Source organism: Magnolia sinica, chromosome 4, assembly GCF_029962835.1.
Source record: "Magnolia sinica isolate HGM2019 chromosome 4, MsV1, whole genome shotgun sequence".
Taxonomy (NCBI): domain Eukaryota; kingdom Viridiplantae; phylum Streptophyta; class Magnoliopsida; order Magnoliales; family Magnoliaceae; genus Magnolia; species Magnolia sinica.
In genome coordinates, this window is record NC_080576.1 from 61,455,512 (window position 1) to 61,475,720 (window position 20,209).

Sequence of the window (20,209 nt, forward strand, 5' to 3'; positions counted from 1 at the left end):
AATAATAATAATGAACATAAAAATCCAGTTACTATGTATTAGGAAATTTCCGAGAGATGAAAGGTAAGATTTATATGAGCTGTGTCCAGGAGCATCAGACGTGGATATGGACACATCTCAACACAATACAGTTTCAAAAAGTTCCATGTCCTTATTACATAAAATTATAGCATGCAACATTGATCATCATCCAAGCCTTATCCCAACTAATTGGGATTGGCTATATGAATCCTATTATGCCATTCCACTGTATTGAGGGCCATAACTTTAGTTTGACTGTAGGTCATCAAGTCTTTCTTACTACCTTCAGCCATGTCCTTTTGGGCCTTCCCCTTGCCCTTTTAGTGCCTTCAACTTGTGCCAATTCACTCCTTCTACTGGAGCATGCAGGATTGGTCTGTCTCCAAAAGATTGTAGGTTGTTGTGTTCTTCTACCCATGTCAGATTCTCTGGTTCCATCTGTACTCCGTAACATATTTGATACAACGTTCCAGAATATGGATGGGTACTGCAAATGATATGTTGAACATTGAATGTATGAGCATAACATAATATATGTGCTGGTGAGGATCATTTCCATAAATCCTGGGTCCTGTTAGAAGTATTATATTGTAATATTGTCACATGAATTTTCATGATCCTGTTGTTTACCCTTAATTAATTTATTTTTTTCTTTTTTGAAAGATGCCAACAAAATGGTGCAAAAACTATACAACAGGGAATTGACCAATCCACCTCAACCCCCCCACCCCCCCGCGCGCACGCGCCAAAATAAAAGAAAAAAGCATGAGGCCCATTCAATAACTAGACCCTTTGTACTTAGGGTTAATGTATAAATAAGGTGTTTCTGACTTCCGTTTTCTTCTCTAATATTTTTGAATTTGAATAAGTCCTGTTTCTGTATTTACCACATTTCTTCAGACAATACTTGCAGTTGCCGTTATGTGTTTAGATTAAAAATATCATTTTATTTTTCTTCTTTGTCATACTTATCTTGTACTTCACTTCGATTTCAAAGATTGTATCATTCTATGAGAACATGAAATAACAGGATGACTTTTATTATTATTATTATTATTATTATTTTTGTGCAGATCTCAAACTTGGAAGTCTGGTTTCAGCGGCCAAAAGATATTGTTCGCAAATTGCGATCTGGGGATCTTGACCTTGGTATTGTAGGTCTTGACACATTCAGTGAATACGGACAGGTGTGCATTTATGGCATCTGATAAGTTTGAGATAGCTTTTAGGATTCTGTGCTTTTTTGTCTTTTGACTTGAGCACCCTTTGCTATTTTTTGTATCCACGGTTCGTGGTGGCTACAGTTTGCTTTCTTAATGACTTTTCCAACGGTATGAATGTCTGTCTACACAACATCTATCTTAGATTATCAAAATGCTGTTTCCTCACTTTGAAGTTGATATGGTTGGAAATTAGTTCTATTGGCAACATCCTGTTAATTGTTATTGCTACTTGCTAGAAAGCAAACAGGTAAAAGATATTAGGGTAGAAGAGGAACATTGTGAAATAAATATACGAAGAAGATAGGATGGATTTCAAGAGAAAGGGAACATAGAGATGGAAATCAAACTTGGGAAAAAAACCAAATTATGAGAGATAACTAAGCTAAGTGATCCATGATCACTGTGTGAAGAAGAGTTGCAAGAGAAGACAGAAGACAGCGGGGACTAAATCAAGGGCTTTGATTTTGATGCCTTAAGAGCAATTTCAATGTATTTAAATAATGATTAATGCTAAAGTGAGATACCCTTAAGAGAACAAATGATAATATTATCTGGAAAATAGATGGAATAAAAAATAATAGATTTTTTTTTTTCTTGCTTCACTGGGCTCTTATTAGAATATCAATGTTGTAAATAAATGAAGAAATGAAATAGTTAGGAGGGGGGAATGTTGCAAGGTATAGAGCAGGAAATGTTGCAAAGGCATAAATCAAGGAACACAATTCCCCCCCCCCCCCAAAAAAAAAAAAAGAAAAAAAAAAGATCGCCATCATTACTATATTTCACACCGTTCTCCTCTTTTTCTTCAGACCATGTGCATGCCAAACTAGTAGGAATCCTACCATAGAACCTGACATCACCCAAGGAGATCTGAAGGAGATGACAATCCTTTCCCACACCTTGCTTGCAAAAGAGCAATGGACGAGCAAGTGGTTCACTTCTGCCGCTCTCATATACGTAGCACAACAGTTTGGGATTACTATGGATCTTTTCTGCAAATTATCAATAATAAGGATCTGATTCCCGTCAGACACTTTGGGAGGAGCCCCATTGGACCATAAAAACGACAACACATTGTTACCCTCTTGAATTTGATTGCCCAAGCACCCCGTAAAACTATTTGACCAAGAACTGCCTGATTTTTCTGAAGACGTCACTATGGAATCCTTCTCCTGAGAGACTAGTATATGATGAAGACACTCCAACAACTGAACCAACTCGTCCATTTCAATTTCCAATGAGTTTCTTCGCCACTCGGGTGTACATACCACAAAATCACCTATATATGTGATGCTCTAGTTATAGGACTTCTATATTGTGGAAAGGGGCATTCCCTAATCCACAAGTCCTTTCGGAACCAAGTTCTTTTCTAATCTCCCTATGAGAATTAGATCTTCACTTTAAACTCGTTCATTAAGGAAGTGACCCCTTTCCACAATCTAGAAGTCCTATAAAGTGATGATTCCTTCACCCACCAAACCCTTTCCCCTTCATAGTCACAGTATGCTGTGACTGTAGAAAAAAGTGGTTAACATTGAGCAACCAAAGTGAAAATTGTTTGTCCTCATTTGGTGGTTGATGCAGGACAATTAACCACTTGCTCTAAAAGCTCAAGATGATAGAGAATGGCGAATTAATCCCTTTATTTCATAGTCCAGACCCCAAATCCATGGGTTCTGCCCCCTCACGGGCCCCAAATCCATGGGTTCTGCCACACATGAACCACCCGCCTCACACGGCCCCTAAATCTATGGGTTCTGCGGGCCGCCCACCCCGAGTGTGCCCTTGTATCCCACAGGCCACCCCACTCGAGCCCGATGTGAAAATGCCCTCTCATTAATCACCCCTGGTGAGGAGTCTCGAACACGAGATCTCCGGCTTTGACACCAATTTGATTTAGGACAATTAACCATTTGCTCTAAATGCTCAAACTGATAGAGCATGTCGAATTAATCCCTTTATCTCATAGCCTAGGCCCCAAATCCATGGGTTAGATCTTTGGCCAAACCCTCCTCATGGGCCCCAAATCCATGGGTTTCACCTCACACGAGCTACCCGCCTCACACGGCTGCCAAATCCAAGTGTTTTACAGGCCGCCCACCCCGAGTGTGCCCCTGCATCCCACAGGCCAGCCCACTCAAGCCCGGTGTGAAAATGCCCCCGCATTAGTGGTGCTCCCTTCCAGCTGGTGGAAGCTTAAATTTTGACAAATCATCTCTTGGTAACACTGGTCAAAGTGGAAGTATGAAAGTATTTAGAGATGAAAATGGTTCAATGCTATCTCATTGTCAGGATCTATAGGTGAAGGCGATGCAACTAGAACCAAGGCTTTGGCCTTGGTAGAAGGGCTTCGCTTCTTTGCTTCTATTCTCTTAGCTATGATAACTGCTGAAGGGGATTCATGTTGAGTCAAAATGTGCCACTTTTGGCATGTGCAATCTACCAATCTATTGTTTTGAAGCACCTTAAGTTGGGTTCCACGATTTCATCATCTGAACACAAAACCTTGGTTTCTACGTAACTCTAGAGTTGTCATCCAAACAACAGCAACCCAACTGCCTGGAAGTCTTCTTCCTGAAATATACTACCATGGATCCCAACTTCCCCAGATAACTTGACTTCTGGGCTTCTAGACTATCCCTTAATGTTATAAGTTGGGTGCAAAGTGATCATTCAAAACCAAGGTATTCAATGATGGTAACGGTGGCTGTATGATATAGGCCATAACGGTTGTTACAGCCTTTTTTATTGTGGTTTTTTTTTTTGGAAAAAAAACCTGTATCTATCTGCCCATTATGGCCATTACAGGCCATTTTCCCGTAAGAACATTTACAGCCTGTAACGCATAACGGTTCCTGCTGTTACCATTACAAAATGGCCATTACAGCCATTATGCAACTGTTTCTTAATCTCATGTTTAAAGCGCTGGAAATTCGCTTTTATGGCATTCACTTTCCTGCATCTTGGCTAAACATTTCCTAGGTATTAACTGAGCAGATTTGTAAAATCACGTAGGAATGATTAGTAATAGGATCTGTAAATGCCTTTCAAAAAAAGAAAGAAAAAAGAAAAAAAGAAAAAGTAATAGGATCTGTAAAGCGGAACCCAAATAGGTGGGATGATGCTATGATTATGAGCAGGTGGTGTGGTGTCATAGACTAGGTCTTTAACATGCCCCTGCAAGTTGTTTCGATTGTGGTGCTCTTTGTAGCAAGAATTGCTAAAACTCCAACATATTGATGATGCATTTCAAAAGGAAGGAAATTCCTCTTCATGTCACCATTTGTCTGGTGTTGGTTTCTGGAACTAATTCATCTTTATTTTTTGTCATGTTTTGTTCATAGCAATATATTTAAATAATGGGTGAAACAAAGAACATGACAAATTTATTTATTTTTTCTTTTGCAGGGTGATGAGGATTTGATCATAGTTCATGATGCACTTGAGTATGGAGATTGTCATTTGTCCATCGCAGTAAGTCTTGCCAGCTTTCCGTTTACTGAGCCATCGAAAGGATCACATAGAATATTTTAAATTGGTTCTCAGTTGCCGCTGACATAATCTTTATTTTATTAACTAATCAGATTCCTAGGTATGGGATTTTTGAAAATATCAATTCCCTGAGCGAGCTGGCCCAAATGCCTCAATGGACCATTGAGAAACCTCTGCGGATTGCAACTGGGTTTACCTATGTATGTTACGCATTTCTGGCTATGGTCCATTACTGCTTTAATTTTCTTTCACTCATAGAAGATGTCTTTTTGTTTGTTTCCAATGCCATATGGTGTGATATGTACTTTGAAGTGACTTTGACATTCTTGTTTTGCACAGTTGGGTCCAAAGTTTATGAGAGAGAGGGGATTGAAGCATGTCACTTTCTCAACTGCTGATGGAGCATTGGAGGCAGCTCCTGCTGTGAGAACTCTCTCTCTTGGCTATTACAACTTAAAAAAAATTCACCTAAGCTGCTATTATTTGTTCCATACATGAATCACATTCAGTTGACTTTTTATGTTTATCCTGGAAAATTCTTAATGTTACGCCATTTCTTGATGTTAGGCCATTTTGGTTCTTTATGTTAATTTATTTTGGCTATACATTGATGTTTCTGCTAATTAATTTCATTGCCCTTACTATGCCGTGGCATCTTATAATGACCATTCTTGCATTTTATGTAGTTTATTTTATTTTATTTTATTTTATTTTTGTCGTTTGTGTGCTATGGGTGTGGCTGAACACTTCCCTACCGATATCCATGTCCTGGATACATCTGTCCCAAGCGATATCACTGTTCGTATCTGTGCGCAATACTCTTGACCATATTCATATTTGGATGATTAGTGCCATAGACATTTGAGCCATATCCATAATTTATTTTGTTTTAAGTGGAGATTTGTGTTTTTTTTTTTTTTTGGAAAGATAGTGGAGAATTTGGTTAAACAACAGAAGAAGAGAACAAAAAGAGAAGAAGAGAGCCAATAAATACAAATGTATGCTCTGGCTATTGTGAGCCAGGGAACCAGCCCATAAATAAGATATTCGCAAAACCCTATTAATAGTCCCTAAGGTGGGCAGCCCTACTATCCTCCATCAGAAAACCAGAAAGAACCACTAGACAGACCACTTTTCGCCAGACTATCCGCTCTATCATTTATGGATATGAGCCACATCCATAATGCGGCATGGAATTGGAGCTTCCCTTCCTCATTGGTGTTTATGGACCCAATTTTCTGTGCAATAGCAGCCTCCTTGTGCCAGTTGTCTCCTACAACTTGAGAAATGCTGGGTTCAGTCAGTAGCCCGTGCTGGGCTACACGAGCACCATGGTTTGGTTCATGGGTGGCGTGGTTGAACTGTCTCTCCACAGTGAATGGTCTAAGTTGCCATTGACTAATTGCCTAAGATTCTGTATACAAATATTGCCCTTGTCGTTGTTGCTCCAGTTTTTACCATTGCCTTCTCAACTATCATATTTATCTGACGTGGACAGTCTGATGGTTGTCACTCTCTGAATTGCTCAAGCCACGTGATTTACCACGTGACCTGATGCTTCATGGTCCTCACCTCATGATGTTAGACGTCTAATCAACGAGTCAAACAAGTTGTCATAGGACCCCGCTTTGTCAGCCACAACCTCCTCCAAATAAATGTCCATTGCTGTTTTTTTTTGGCTATCATGGGATGAGGGCGTCAGTCTGTTTTAATCCACTTTAAGTCTAAGGGGTCAACTCTGGTTCTCTTCCACTGTCTGCCCACAGCTACCTCAATCACAGCTTCATGTTATATTGAAGACCACGAGCTTTTGGAGCTTTGCGCAACCTGTCCTGTTCCTTTTATTCGTATGGATGAGGGAAAACTACTTCGACTTTGCTCGCATGGCAATGACTAAACTATCTGGCTGACTGGTCCGTGGACATTTATTTGGACGAAGTTGTGGCTGACAAAACCGGATCTTATGACAACTCGTTTGACTTTTTGATTAGTGGTCTATATTTGTTAGTTCACTAAAACATGTGCTTAATAACTATTATGTAAATCAACTTTTAGGTACACGATAACAATATCCTCACATGGCATCATCATTGTCCAAGATGCCGCTATAGCTCCACTCAAGAATAAGCCTCCTACGTCTTTGAATTGCACTCTCTGTTGAGTAGAACTGTGGTGCAGGACATATAATATAACCTAAAATAATGCAATGAAATTAATTAATGGATTAATTAGAGAAATCAAAGCACAAAATAAAGCTAAACTATCACAAGGTTAAAGAGTTCAAGCATTAAAGGATGCCCTAGTTTATATCTACAATTCTGCAGTATAAGTCTTAGAGGATATTAATTAATTAGGACCTATGGAAGGTAAAACTTCCATCTAGCATAGGAATAAATTTTAATTCAAAGGAAATCACTTGATTTTATTAGGCTTTGGGTAAGTTAGGGTTTTAGGATTTGGGAATTAGGGTTTTTGAGAAATTTTTTTATTTTTATTTTGAAATAAGGTTTGGGTATTTAGGGAATTAGGGTTTGAAGATGGGTTTGGAAAAAGATTCTATTTGCATGTTTTTACAAAAACACCATTAATACTATAAAATGTCCAAAACACCGCTAATATCAACTAAATCATAAAATAAACAAAAATAATCAAAATAACTAAACAAATTAACAAAAACTAGTGTCCAATATGAGTCCTCAATCAAGACGACCCAACAATCAAAATGATCCAATAGTTAAGATAGCCCATATTGGACACTCTTAATACTATATATTCTATTTGTATGTTTTTACAAAAACACCCTTAATACTATAAAATGTCCAAAACACCGTTAATATCAACTAAATCATAAAATAAACAAAAATAATCAAACTAACTAAACAAATTGACAAAACTAGTGTCCAATATGAGTCCTCAATCAAGACGACCCAACAATCAAAATGATTCAACAGTCAAGATGGCCCATCATGCGAAATCCAACGGTTCGATAGATGTCACCTTCGTCGAAATAAAACTGCGATAACGCTTTAGGGGATTCGGGTATAGTCTTTGGAGCTCGGTCTTTGTAATCCACTCATTGTTTGACTCTGACATGTTCTGGCCCTTGACGAGATGTTTACGAAAACCTCTATATCTGGTAGAAACCACTTGTTCATACAAAATACCTTCCTTCTCCTCTTTCTTTCTTTTTTTTTTTTGGGGGTGGGGGGGACCGCTAATATCAACTAAATCATAAAATAAACAAAAATAATCAAACTAACTAAACAAATTAACAAAAACTAGTGTCCAATATGAGTCCTCAATCAAGATGACCCAACAATCAAAATGATCCAACAGTCAAGATGGCCCATCATGTGAAATCCAACGGTTCGATAGATGTCACCTTCATCGAAATAAAACTGCGATAACGCTTTAGGGGATCTGGGTATAGTCTTGAAGCTTGGTCTTTGTAATCCACTCACTGTTTGACTCTGACATGTTCTGCCACTTGACGAGATGTTTATGAAAACCTCTGTATTTGGTAGAAACCACTTGTTCATCCAAAATACCTTCTGTCTCCTGTTTTGGTAGGTATGGATTGTAAAGGAGGCAAAGACTGGGAAGGCTAGTCTGGTAAGAGCCAGGGGTCAGGGCAGGTCAGAAGCACCACCATCTGGGCCAATGTGAGGGTCGAGAGAAAGGTTAGTGGGTGGAGTTGCTGGATCCTTAAAAGACGTAAGATCTTCCACATTGAATGTAGAACTAATTCCCATGTTAGGTGGAAGATCTACATCATACCCATTGGAACATAATATTTTCAATATTTTATGAGGTCCTGCACTACTAGCTTGTAATTTCTTCATGACCCCTTGCGGATATCATTCTGGCCTTATCCAAACCATCACATAATCTCCTACTTGAAATTCTTTGAACCTACGATGAGAGTCAGTAAATATTTTATACTTCATTCCTTGTATTAATCTGTTTCTTAATTTCAGCATGTAAATCATGAATATGTCGTGCAAATGCATTTGCGGACTCTAAAGGCCCATGGGAGACTGACACGGGAGTGAGATCTATAGGCTTCCTAGGCTTGTAACCATGCACTACTTCAAAAGGACTCATGCCTATTGACCTATTGATTGAACTATTATATGCAAACTTTGCGACTGGTAAAATTGAATCCCAAGTCCTAATATGGGCTCCCACAAGACATTGTAATAGGTTACTTAAGCTTTGATTGACCACTTTCTTTTAACCGTTAGTGTGAGGGTGGTATGCCGATGAGAACTAAAGTCTCCTACCCATCATGTGCAAAAGTGTCTTTAAAAAAAACTCATGAATCTCACATCTCTATCAGACACAATGGTTTTTGGTAAACTATGCAAGTGAACCACCTCTCCAAAGAAAAGCTTGGCAATGTTGGTATCGTCGGACATTTTGAAACATGGTAGAAAATGGGTCATTTTTGAGAAACTGTCCACCACCACTAAGATAGAATTGTGCTTTTTGATCGTCTTAGGTCGCCCAAGTACGAAATCCATTCTAATATCCTGCCACGGAGTGTGTGGCACTGGAAAAGGTGTATATAATCTAGTGTTTGGCCTTTTCTGCTATGCCAACTAGCAAGTCTAATATTACCTAATAATTTTGGCAACGTCTCACTTGAGACTGGGCCAATAAAATCTATCCTATCCTCGACGAGGGCAATAGTCTTCTCTACTGAAATGACTGACTACTTCGTCATGAAGCTCTCAAACTAGGAAATCCCGAAGGGAGGTGTTGGGAATGCAGAGTCTGTTGCCTTTAAATAAAAACTCATCAATAAAGAGAAACCCACTTGAGAAAAAAAGAAAAAAAAAAGGTCTTTCCTATGTTGAAAGGGTATGAGAAACCCTCCCTTCAAATAGAATTATGGTAGGGAAGAAGCTTACTTGGTGGTGGATTCCTCCAAGGTGTTTTCTTCCTCTTTCTCTTCTCCAACAAGGTACTCCATTTTTTCTCTTCTTCTTCTTCTTCTTCTTCTTCTTCTCCTTCCCTTACATCTCTTCTAAACCCATCAAAACCCAACCCAATCCACCCCTTTCTCTTTTACCCTACCCATCCATATGTGGACACGCACGCATGTGCGTCCATATGGGCTGCCGCGTGTGGGCCCCCTTTTGGTACCTTCCCTCCTTAATTCCCCTCTAAACTCTACCTAATCCCTAGATCCCTTAATCCTTAGACTCCAAGTCCTAAAATCTCCAAATCTCAATACCTAAACCCCAAAACACTAGCGAAAATCTGTTTTTATTTTAAAAAATCCCTTCCCCAAACCTGATTTTACTGGCATCATTGTCTTTTCACGTGGTTGTTGCACTACCTACGCTAAATTGGAAGTTCCTACTTCCAAGCGGGTCACTCGTGTAATACTTTATATTTTCATGCACCGCGTATGTGATATCCTAGGCCATTTGCATTACAAATATGAATTTTCTGAATCTATTATGTGGATATGTTTGGTTTTACATGTTGAATGCTGAAATTAATGCGTAATTGATCTCATGTCTTGCATTCTAGGATAGTTTCACTCGTCCTACATCAAATTTGGTCTCAGAGCCTAGGTCTAACGTAGGGTAGGTGTTCGAAGAAATTCCTAAACCAATAATCGAGCATATAGATCACATATAACTTGCTGAATTTTCTGATTTGTCTTGTTGAAATTTCTGCTTTGGTACTTTAAAAGTCCTGGATTGCTGGAATTTTTAGACTTAGTGATTTAAGACACCTAGTTGCTGAATTTTTAGTTCTGGCCTTATTAGAATCATTCTAAGACTGTCCATAAGGTTTAAAGTACTTAGGATAATCATACATGAAGTACAGGTGCATCATTTAGTATATCACATTGAGCATCATCAGATCTGAATTTTGCATCGCATTCATCATATAGTACACATACAGCCAGGTTTCATTTTATTAGGGTCGTTTAGTATATGCAAACACGAATAGGTCGTGGTTTTGCTCTATTCCCCACAATGAAATCGAATCAGATTGCTGAGGCTCTCGAAAAGATTAACCGTCGTCTGACGGCCATTGAGACGCATAATAGGACCACTGCCGCACAATTGACTACTAGTAACCAGTGTATCATGCAGCTAGTGGCTACCTTTCACGGTGTCCCCGTCACCGGGGAAGACCACAAGTCTCGGGGAGGAGAGCCAACGGATGAGGACACAGTTGAATAGGGTCCAGTCCTAGCAAAACCCATTAGGGGTCGTAATAGGAAATTTGATCAGGGAGTAGGTCATGTAGGACCATGTGTATGCGCACCCCATAGAGAGTCGCGGGATCATTGTGACCTTGAGGAACGGGTTATGAAGAGCGTTAAAGTCAATGCTTCCAATTTTGATGGCCACTTGAACCCGAAGCATTTCTTTGATTGGCTAGGTGACATGGACCACTTATTCAAGTGGCATGACATGTCAGGTAATTGTCGAGCGAGGTTTGCTAAGTTAAGTTGACAGGTCAAGCCAAGTTATTCTGGACCGAATGGAATGACCAACAGCGTGGAGATGAACCCATTACGTCATGGATTGAGACGAAAGAACCTAGAGAAAAATATGTCTCGCTCTCCTGCCGTGATCACCTTTTGGATCAGTGGTAGTCTTTGAGGTAATGGTCAATGCTTATATCGGATTACATCGATAGATTCAAGGAGTACATGATGTAATGTGATGTCAACGAGTCTCCTGTTGTGACCTTGTCTCGTTTTAGGACAGGCCTGCACCCTGAGATTAGGCGTGAGCTCATCCCTCATGTTGTTAGTACACTAGAGGAGGCCTACCTTACGGTAGAGGAGCTTGAATGATACTTAGTGCAACCGACCATGAGGCGGTTTGGATCTCGTGATTCCAATGGTAGGGTTACTCCTTAAGGAATTAAACCTAACCTTGGGAGACAAACTAAAGCCCCAACTAGTGCTCCTACTTATAACAGAGATGTTAAAGGTAAGGGTCTAGCCATCACTAGTTCAAAGGGAAGTGAGCACATATAGTGTTTCCGTTACAATGGTTATGGTCACCTCGCAACAGAATGCCCAAACAAAGAAAGAGGTAAAACTCTTATTATCGATGAGACAGATGAGGATGCCGATGGCAATTGCAATGTAGAGGAACATGAGCCTTATATTGGTGTTAACGATGAGGAGTTTGATGAGCAAGTGACCCACACTCTCGCAGTAGTCAAATGCGCCTTTGCCCAAGCTAAATAAAATGATGATTGGCGTAGGAACAATCTTTTACACTTATACCAAGTGTGGATAAACTAAAGTGATCGTGGACAGTGGTAGCTATGCCAACGCGGTCTCTACCAGCACCGTAAGTCGACTAGGCTTTAAAGCATAGTCTCACCCTTAGTCCTGCACAGTGTTGTGGGCTGATGAGTCCTCCATTCCGGTCTCACAACGATGTTGCATCCTCATCCAGTTTGGGTTGTATAACGATTCATTGTGGTATGATGTGGTTCCCATGGATGTTGGCTACATCATCTTGGGTAGGCCTTGGTTATTTAACTTGGACGTTACAATATTTGTTCGGTTGAATATTTGTACATTCATGTTTGAGGGCAAAAAAATTAGATTGAGTCCTCTTCCACCCAAGAAGGTGATCCTGGTACTATGAGGAAGTCCAAGCCTAAGTAATGCATGTGCATTTTCACACCGGGCTCGAGTGGGGTTGCCTGTGGGATGCGGGGATACACTCCGGGTGGGCGGCCCGTGTGAGGCTGTACCCATGTGATTTGGGGCCCACGAGGGGGGTTTGGTCGAGGTCCTAACGCATGAGATGTGGGGCATGGGATATGAGGTAAAGGGATTAATTCGCTATGCTTTATCAGTTCAAGCTTTTAGAGCAAGTGGTTAATTGTCCTGCATCAAATTGGTATCAGAGCAGGATGCAGGGGCATTTTCACACCGGGCTCGAGTGGGGTTGCCTGTGGGATGTGGGGTCACACTCGGGGTGGGCAACTTGTGTGAGGCGGGTGGCTCATGTGAGGTGGTACCCATGTGATTTGGGGCCCACGAGGGGGGTTCGGCCGAGGTCTTAACCCATGAGATGTGGGGCCTGGGTTGAGATAAATGGATTAATTCGCCATGCTCTATCAGTTCGAGCTTTAAGAGTAAGTGGTTAATTGTCCTGCATCTCTAGGTCTCTTCACATCATTAATGCAAAAGAATTTGAAAGAGGGATTAGGGAGGATTCAGAGGTGTATGCCCCTGTGATTAGAGAGGCTACCCCCTAGGTCGGTGTAGAGTTTTCTAGTGAGGTAATTTCAGTGATGGAGTTCAATGATGTCTTTCCTAACATCCCAGATGAGTTACCACCTATGAGGGACATCCAACATGCCATTGATCTTGCCCCTGGGTCAACTCTCCCGAACCTTCCTCATTACAGAATGAACCCCGCCGAGCATGAGAAACTCAAGAAGCAAATTGATGAGCTTCTTAAGAAAGGGTCCATTCAGCAGAGCATGAGTCCATGTGCCATGCCCACTGTTTTGATGCCCAAGAAGGACGTTGCGTATGTGTGTGGATACTGGATAGCAAAGCCATCAACAAGATTACCTTTAAGTACCGGTTTCCTATACCGTGTCTTAACGATATATTGGACATGATGGCCAATGGCATAATTTTCTCCAAAATAGACCTTAAGAGTGGGTATCACCACATTCGTATTTGCCTAGGTGATGAATAAAAAACTGTCTTCAAGACAAAGGATGGGCTGTACGAGTAGCTAGTCATGCCTTTTGGGCCGACCAATGATCCAAGTAATTTATGCGGGTGATGACCTAGGTGTTGAGACCCTTCATGGGAAAGTTCTTAGTTGTGTACTTTAATGATATCCTTATTTACAGCATGACTAAGGAACAACTACTCCACCATCTGAGGCATGTGTGGGATCCTTAAGGCAAAGAAGTTGTATGCCAACCTCAAGAAGTGTTCATTTTTGTCTAGTAGTGCCATCTTCTTAGGTTTTATCATGTCATTCGAGGGCATGTCTGCGGATCCTGAGAAAGTCAAGGCTATAGTCAGTGGGCCTGAGCCGTATAATATTCATGAGGTGCGAAGCTTTCACGACTTAGCCATCTTTTATAGGCGGTTCATTAGAGGGTTTAGTTCTATCATGGCTCCTATTATTGATTGCATAAAAAAGGGGGAGTTCCAATGGACTAAAACAGCCTCTAGGGTGTTCAAGGATATCAAAGTCAAGATGGCTGAAGCTCCTGTCATGTGACTTTAATATTTTTCCAAGGCTTTTGAGGTTACTTGTGATGCATCTAGTGTGGGTATAGGCGGACTGCTTAGTCGGGAAGGGCACCCTATCTCTTTCTTTAGCGATAAGCTGAATGAGGCGAAACAAAAGTATTTTACCTATAACAAAGAATTTTATGCGGTAGTGCAGTCTTTGCGCCATTAGCGCCATTATTTATTACTGCAGGAGTTCGTCTTATTCTTTGACCATGAGGCTTTGCGCTATCTCAACTCGTAAAAGAAGTTGAGCCCGAAGCATGCGAAATGGGTCCAATTTCTTCAGGAGTACACTTTTGTGTTGAAGCACAAGGCCGGGGTTGAGAATAAACCTGTCGATGCGTTGAGTTGTAGGGCTGCGTTACTTACTCCAATCCATGAACGTCAAAGTCACTAGGTTTGAATGATTAAAGGAAGATTATCCTAGTTGTTCAGATTTTGGAGAGGTGTACGCATCGTTGTTAGATGGTCAGTTTAGGGGCAGTAGTGAGTTTGTCTTGGTCAGTAAGTTTTTATTTAGAGGCGATAGATTGTGTATATCTCATACGTCCTTCTATGACTTTCTCGTTTGAGATCTTCATGCTAGAGGGATAGCCGATCATTTTGGGCGTGACAAGACTATTGCCCTTGTAGAGGAGTGTTTTTATTGGTCAAGTCTCAAGCGAGACGTGGCTAACATTATAGGGCAATGTAGGACTTGTTAGCTAGCAAAGTGGATGAAGCAAAACACCGGTTTATATACTCATTTGCTAGTTCCCCATGCCCCATGGGTTGATATTAACATGGATTTCTTGCTTGGGCTCCCCAAGACGATTAAAAAGCAAGATTCCATTTTTGTAGTTGTGGATCATTTTTCGAAAATGTCTTACTTCCTCCCATGTTCTAAAACGTCTAATGCCACTAATGTAGCTAAGATATTCATTGGGAAGGTAGTTTGTCTGCATGGTTTGCCGAAGACCATTGTGTCAAATCGAGGCGTGTAGTTTATGAGTTATTTTTGGAAAACTCTATGGCACATGATGGGAATTAAGTTGCAGTTCTCTTCGGCATACCATCCTCAGATTGATGGTTGGACACAAGTTGTCAATCAAAGTTTATGGAATCTGCTACAATGTTTGGTGGGAGACCATATTAGCACCTGGGATGCGGTTTTGCTTGTATCCGAGTTTGCATACAACAATTCCATCAATAGGTCCACAGGAATGAGTTCATTTGACATAGTATTTGGGTACAAGCTTAGAACGCCTATAGATCTCATACCTATGTCCGTCTTACACAGGCCATCTGAGTTCGCATAAGCATTTCTATGACATATTTATGACTTGCATAGCGAGATCAAGAGGTGCATTAATGCTAGTAATCAACATTATAAAATCTTTGCGGATTCACATCGTTAGTTTGAGTTTCAGGTGGCTAACTACGTCATGGTCCACATTAGGCCGCTCGATTCCCATAGGGAACCGTGAGGAAATTGTATGCCCGCAGTGCATGTCCCAATAAAATTTTGACAAGAGTGGGGCCTAATGCGTATGTAGTGGATCTTCCATCTGACATGGGCATTAGCACAACATTCAACGTGAATGATCTTGTGCCTTGTGACTGACCCACACTTTCATCTTCTAGCCCTCCTACAATCCTTTCTCCTACCCCAGATGATGGTGTCCCTGACCCTGTCCCCAGCCTATGGCCTTGACCATACCCTACTTCCCACCCATTGCCTTCTTTTCCATTACTATTTCGACGGAAAGAAGAGATCGATGATGTTCTGGACTACCAAGCGGTCTCTACCCGCCATGGAGGATATCAAAAATACCTCGCGAAGTGGAAGAACAGGCTGGAATCAAACAACACCTGGATTACAGAGGTAGAGTTTGAGCGCATTGATCCCGACCTCCTTGAGTGTTACCACAACTTTATTTTGCTATTGGCGAATTCTTCTCAGCTTAGGGAATTGATGAGGACATTACCTACTCGGGTGTCCTAGAGACGGAGGCAAGCACACACATTAGCACAACTCTCTTTGTGGATGAGAGACGAGTTCCAGATGGGGCTTGCCGGGCCACTTTAAAGATCCCACATGCATTGGACGTGCATCAGGGAGACCCCACTTAGGTATGATGCATGTGGGCTACTTAGGAGACAATTTTAGTCATATAATTTTTATTTCGTGTTGATCCAATTATTGGATTTTGTCGATTAGGCCATCGGGCCATCAGGCATCAAATCTTTTTAGATCTGGGCCCCTGGGACCCTGATCTTGTTTTATTTGTTTTTTATTTGTTATTTTTAGGATAAGGTTCTATGCCATGGCATAGACATCACAACATCTGTGCCAAGGCATAGAGCACTTTCTTGGCCTCTATCCAAGGACCACAAGTGCAATCAACACGAGACCAGCCACTCTCACAACCTGACTTCTAGTGCTAGGCGCAAACCTACCACAACATCTGTGCCTAACCCAAAGGGTCTTATCAGTAGATGGCAGGTGCTAGAGAGCCAACCTCATCTCTTCCCTGGCATATAAGGCCCATGGCATTTCCGAGCAACAATGCTTGTGTATGCCAAGACTATTACAAGTCCTCTCCAACTTGATTGAGGATCTGGACACTCCGAAGATGGACCATAGATTGGGATCAATGATGCTGTTCCACAAGGGGATAGTCCATTCTGCTTTTACCTTTTAACCAAGGTTTTCCCCCAAGAATGTAATTAAGAGTCTATGCCAGACCACAACTTGGAACGTAACTTGTTCCCATATGGTAATGAATGCCACTCAGCATGGCATGCTTTTGAATGCATATCCTGCATTTCCTGCGTAGCCTTGCAATCAGAGTTGCAAATACTCCAATAGAGCTCACAGCTCTGAAGCTCCACGCTTCACAAAGGTCCTGTGGACATTAGCTATTTGTTGCCTTGCTAGCTACACGACTATCTAACGACATGACCTCTCTAGACAAGTCCATGATGCCCCCCTCCGACTATATGACCCACTTGATGCCCAATGGCTACATGAAACACTATCATGCCCTCGGTTAACCTCTACAAATAAAAGATACATTTTTCATTAAACAAGTACACTTATTGTATTATTTTAGTCATAGTTGTGTCTTGATTCATTTTGAATAAAGTTCTAAATGGTAAAAGAATATATGATTGGAAAAACAAAATCCATAAAATGAACTCCAAATAGTTGAGATAAGGCTATGATGATGGTGGTAGCAGCAACGGTTTCACACCCACACACAGGCTGCATATATGTTTTGTGAAACTGTCTATAGTGATATTAAGTGTACTCTCGTATCTCTATATCAAGATTGTGTGTTTATGTTTTATAATGATATCTATTCTTGTGATGCCTTAGATGGGAATTGCGGATGCTATTATCGATCTTGTAAGTAGTGGGACAACATTACGTGAAAATAATTTAAAAGAAATTGAAGGCGGAGTTGTCTTAGAAAGCCAGGTAATTCCGTTATCCTACCCCACTCCTGTGGATCTCTGTCAAACCATGTGTTTAAGGTCATGATTTCTATGCAAGTTCCTGGATTTCGATACCAAGTAGGCAGCTGTTTCTTCTCCTCTTGAGTTTACTGAAACAAACCGGTGTTATGACTTTCCCTTACTAATTGAATGCTCTGCAGGCTGTCCTGGTTGCAAGCAAGAAATCCCTGATCCGGCAGAATGGTGTCCTTGACACCACCCATGAGATTCTAGAAAGACTTGAAGCACATCTAAGGGCACTTGGTCAATTCACGGTATGGTTGTAGTTTAAGGGTCTTTTTGGGGGAGAAACCTGATCATTCCCATTCCTTTTGGTTCCGAAAGATAGTGGGCCCTACTGATGACCAATCAGCAGTCCTTTGTCTAGCACACCCCTCTTGTTTCCAGAACATGAGCATCTACCTTTTTGGAAATCCATGTTCCTGAAATGAGAGGGGGCTCCTACTTTGTCCCAGTCTACTGGTGAGTTGTCGTTGGTAGGTCCTACTTGCTTCTAGAACCAAAAGAAATGGAGTGAGTGGGTATCTTGCCCCATATGGGCACTACTTGTTTGTTTCCTTGCTATCTATGTGCTTCTCATTATACTTGCTGATTGCAGGTGACTGCCAACATGAGGGGGAGCAGTATGCAGGAAGTTGCTGAGAGAGTTCTGAGCCAGCCATCATTATCTGGGTTGCAGGTTAGATTTTGACACGGAAATCACAATGTTAGGAATCTTGCTAAGAAACTACCTTTTTTTAAATGCAAACTGGACTATCAAATGCTCAGAGTATAATATTCTTTTAAGTAATACTGTGGTATTCTGATACTTCTTAAGTATTCTTAAGATCTGCTACCTTGCGTATATATTAAAATTAGAATATTCTGATATGGTATATGTTGATCATTCTCCTAAACTTTTGATATGTATAAGCTGTTCCATGTTCCTGTAAGGTATGTCCACTTGCATTCATTTTATTTTTTTTCAGTAAGATATACTAATTACTTTGAATGGGTGTTCTTGTTACCTTAATATAACAGAATATGTCTGTACTCTGTAAAATGATGCATGATTAGATTTAAATCCCCCTCACCTTGTTGGAGAGAAGAAGTCAACAACCTCTTGTACCATCTGTTCCCCCTGCTTTTACCCAAATCTTAGATCCCTCAACCGAAAATGGAAATGGTTTTTTTTTTTTTTTTTGAACCTTCTTTCTTTCTTTTTTTTTTTCTTTTAGTGATTCTTTGGGTATTTATTGAGATTTCACCTTCACCAAATTTGGTTAAAACTTTATGTTTTGCCAGATCAAACACATGACCTCAAAGTGGTGACAGTGCCCAGTTCGGAAATTGCCTTGACCATAGACTCTGTCAAAACATCAAAATGCAGATACATTTTATGATTCAACAGCGATTCTTGGTGTTTCTGAGAAAAAAGTGTCATTTTCTAATTGACTTTGTTATTTATTAATTCATAACAATATAATTGTTCAGTATTCCAATCACTGTAGGAAATTCCAGGGAATCTCATAGTTGTACATGACAATCTTGAGCTCCATTTGTTTTTTCACATGTTATTCCACTTGCTAACTTTTCTGTTTATTGTTTATGGAGGGGCCTACAATAAGTCCGGTCTTCTGCAAACGTGATGGGAAGGTCACACCGGACTACTATGCGATTGTCATATGTGTACCCAAAAAGGCACTCTATAAATCAGTTCAGCAGCTTCGAGCTGTAAGTCACATCTTCTACTCATCTTTTAGTCTCCGTCGTCTATTTCCACGGTTGTTTCAGTTTGAATTTGGGAAAATTTCAGAAAACATTGGCTTCAATACCATAGCCTAGTCGTGGGGCCATTTTTACTGGATCAAAGATCCTGGCTTCAATTAAGATATTGGCATACCATCATATCTACAATATAATCCTTCAATTCCATGAGATTTAATCGTTCAGTTTACACTCGAAAACCACTTTTTCAGTATTGGGATTCATATCTGCAGCCTCCCTCCCTCCCTCAAAAGCTGCATGGAGGAAATATTCCAAGTCAAACATTTCCATGCAGTGTCATGCAAAATGGTGTCTTTGGGATCGTATGGCAGAGGAAGGGCTGAAACCACCGGGAAAGCCATGATATATTCTCCCAACTGTTCCAAAGACTTATTTTTCTTGTCTCCCATTCATAAATTTGTTGTTTTTTGCAGATTGGTGGCAGTGGGGTTCTGATTTCTCCATTGACATACATTTTTGATGAAGAGACTCCAAGATGGCGCAATCTTCTCATCCAACTTGGACTGTAATTGTCTAGCAGTTGTCTTCAATGGCATTTTTGGAGGTTGGTTTTTGTAGAAGCAAGTTGTTGGAGGCAGCATGTCTTTAATAGTTAAACCATTTATTTAGTTGGATTTTGAAATCTTTGTGCAAAATCTCATCAATTTGGAGTGTTAATGTATTTGAGAATCCTATTTGCATGTAAATTTTCTATTTAATTTAAACAAGTTCCTTTTCTTGCTTTGCTCTTAGTATGATTATAGTTCGTTGTTCCCAGCGACTGGATTTTATTTATTTATTTTTATTACCTCGTGTTCTAATGGGATTCCGAGTACTTACATATTGGGAGTAGATTTATAGTTGCATTGATAAGTTACCTTTGTTCTGAAATCAGTATTGATAGTTACATTTCAAGTGGCAGTGACAATTACATTTGTAGTTATATTTGTAGTGGTGAAAA

The 20,209-nt window shown here is 40.5% G+C and overlaps 1 protein-coding gene across 1 annotated transcript in view; it reads left to right on the forward strand.

Moving 5' to 3' along the window:
* LOC131243150 (ATP phosphoribosyltransferase 2, chloroplastic-like) overlaps positions 1-19,998 on the forward strand; it is a 31,271-nt gene extending 11,273 nt beyond the window's left edge. Inside the window, exons 3-11 of the mRNA XM_058242282.1 lie at positions 1,095-1,208; positions 4,653-4,718; positions 4,829-4,936; positions 5,076-5,159; positions 17,363-17,464; positions 17,643-17,756; positions 18,101-18,181; positions 19,096-19,215; positions 19,683-19,998. Coding sequence (XP_058098265.1) covers positions 1,095-1,208; positions 4,653-4,718; positions 4,829-4,936; positions 5,076-5,159; positions 17,363-17,464; positions 17,643-17,756; positions 18,101-18,181; positions 19,096-19,215; positions 19,683-19,778 — 885 coding nt within the window. The 3' untranslated portion in view covers positions 19,779-19,998. The remainder of the gene's footprint in view (positions 1-1,094; positions 1,209-4,652; positions 4,719-4,828; positions 4,937-5,075; positions 5,160-17,362; positions 17,465-17,642; positions 17,757-18,100; positions 18,182-19,095; positions 19,216-19,682) is intronic.
* Positions 19,999-20,209: the final 211 nt, after the last annotated feature.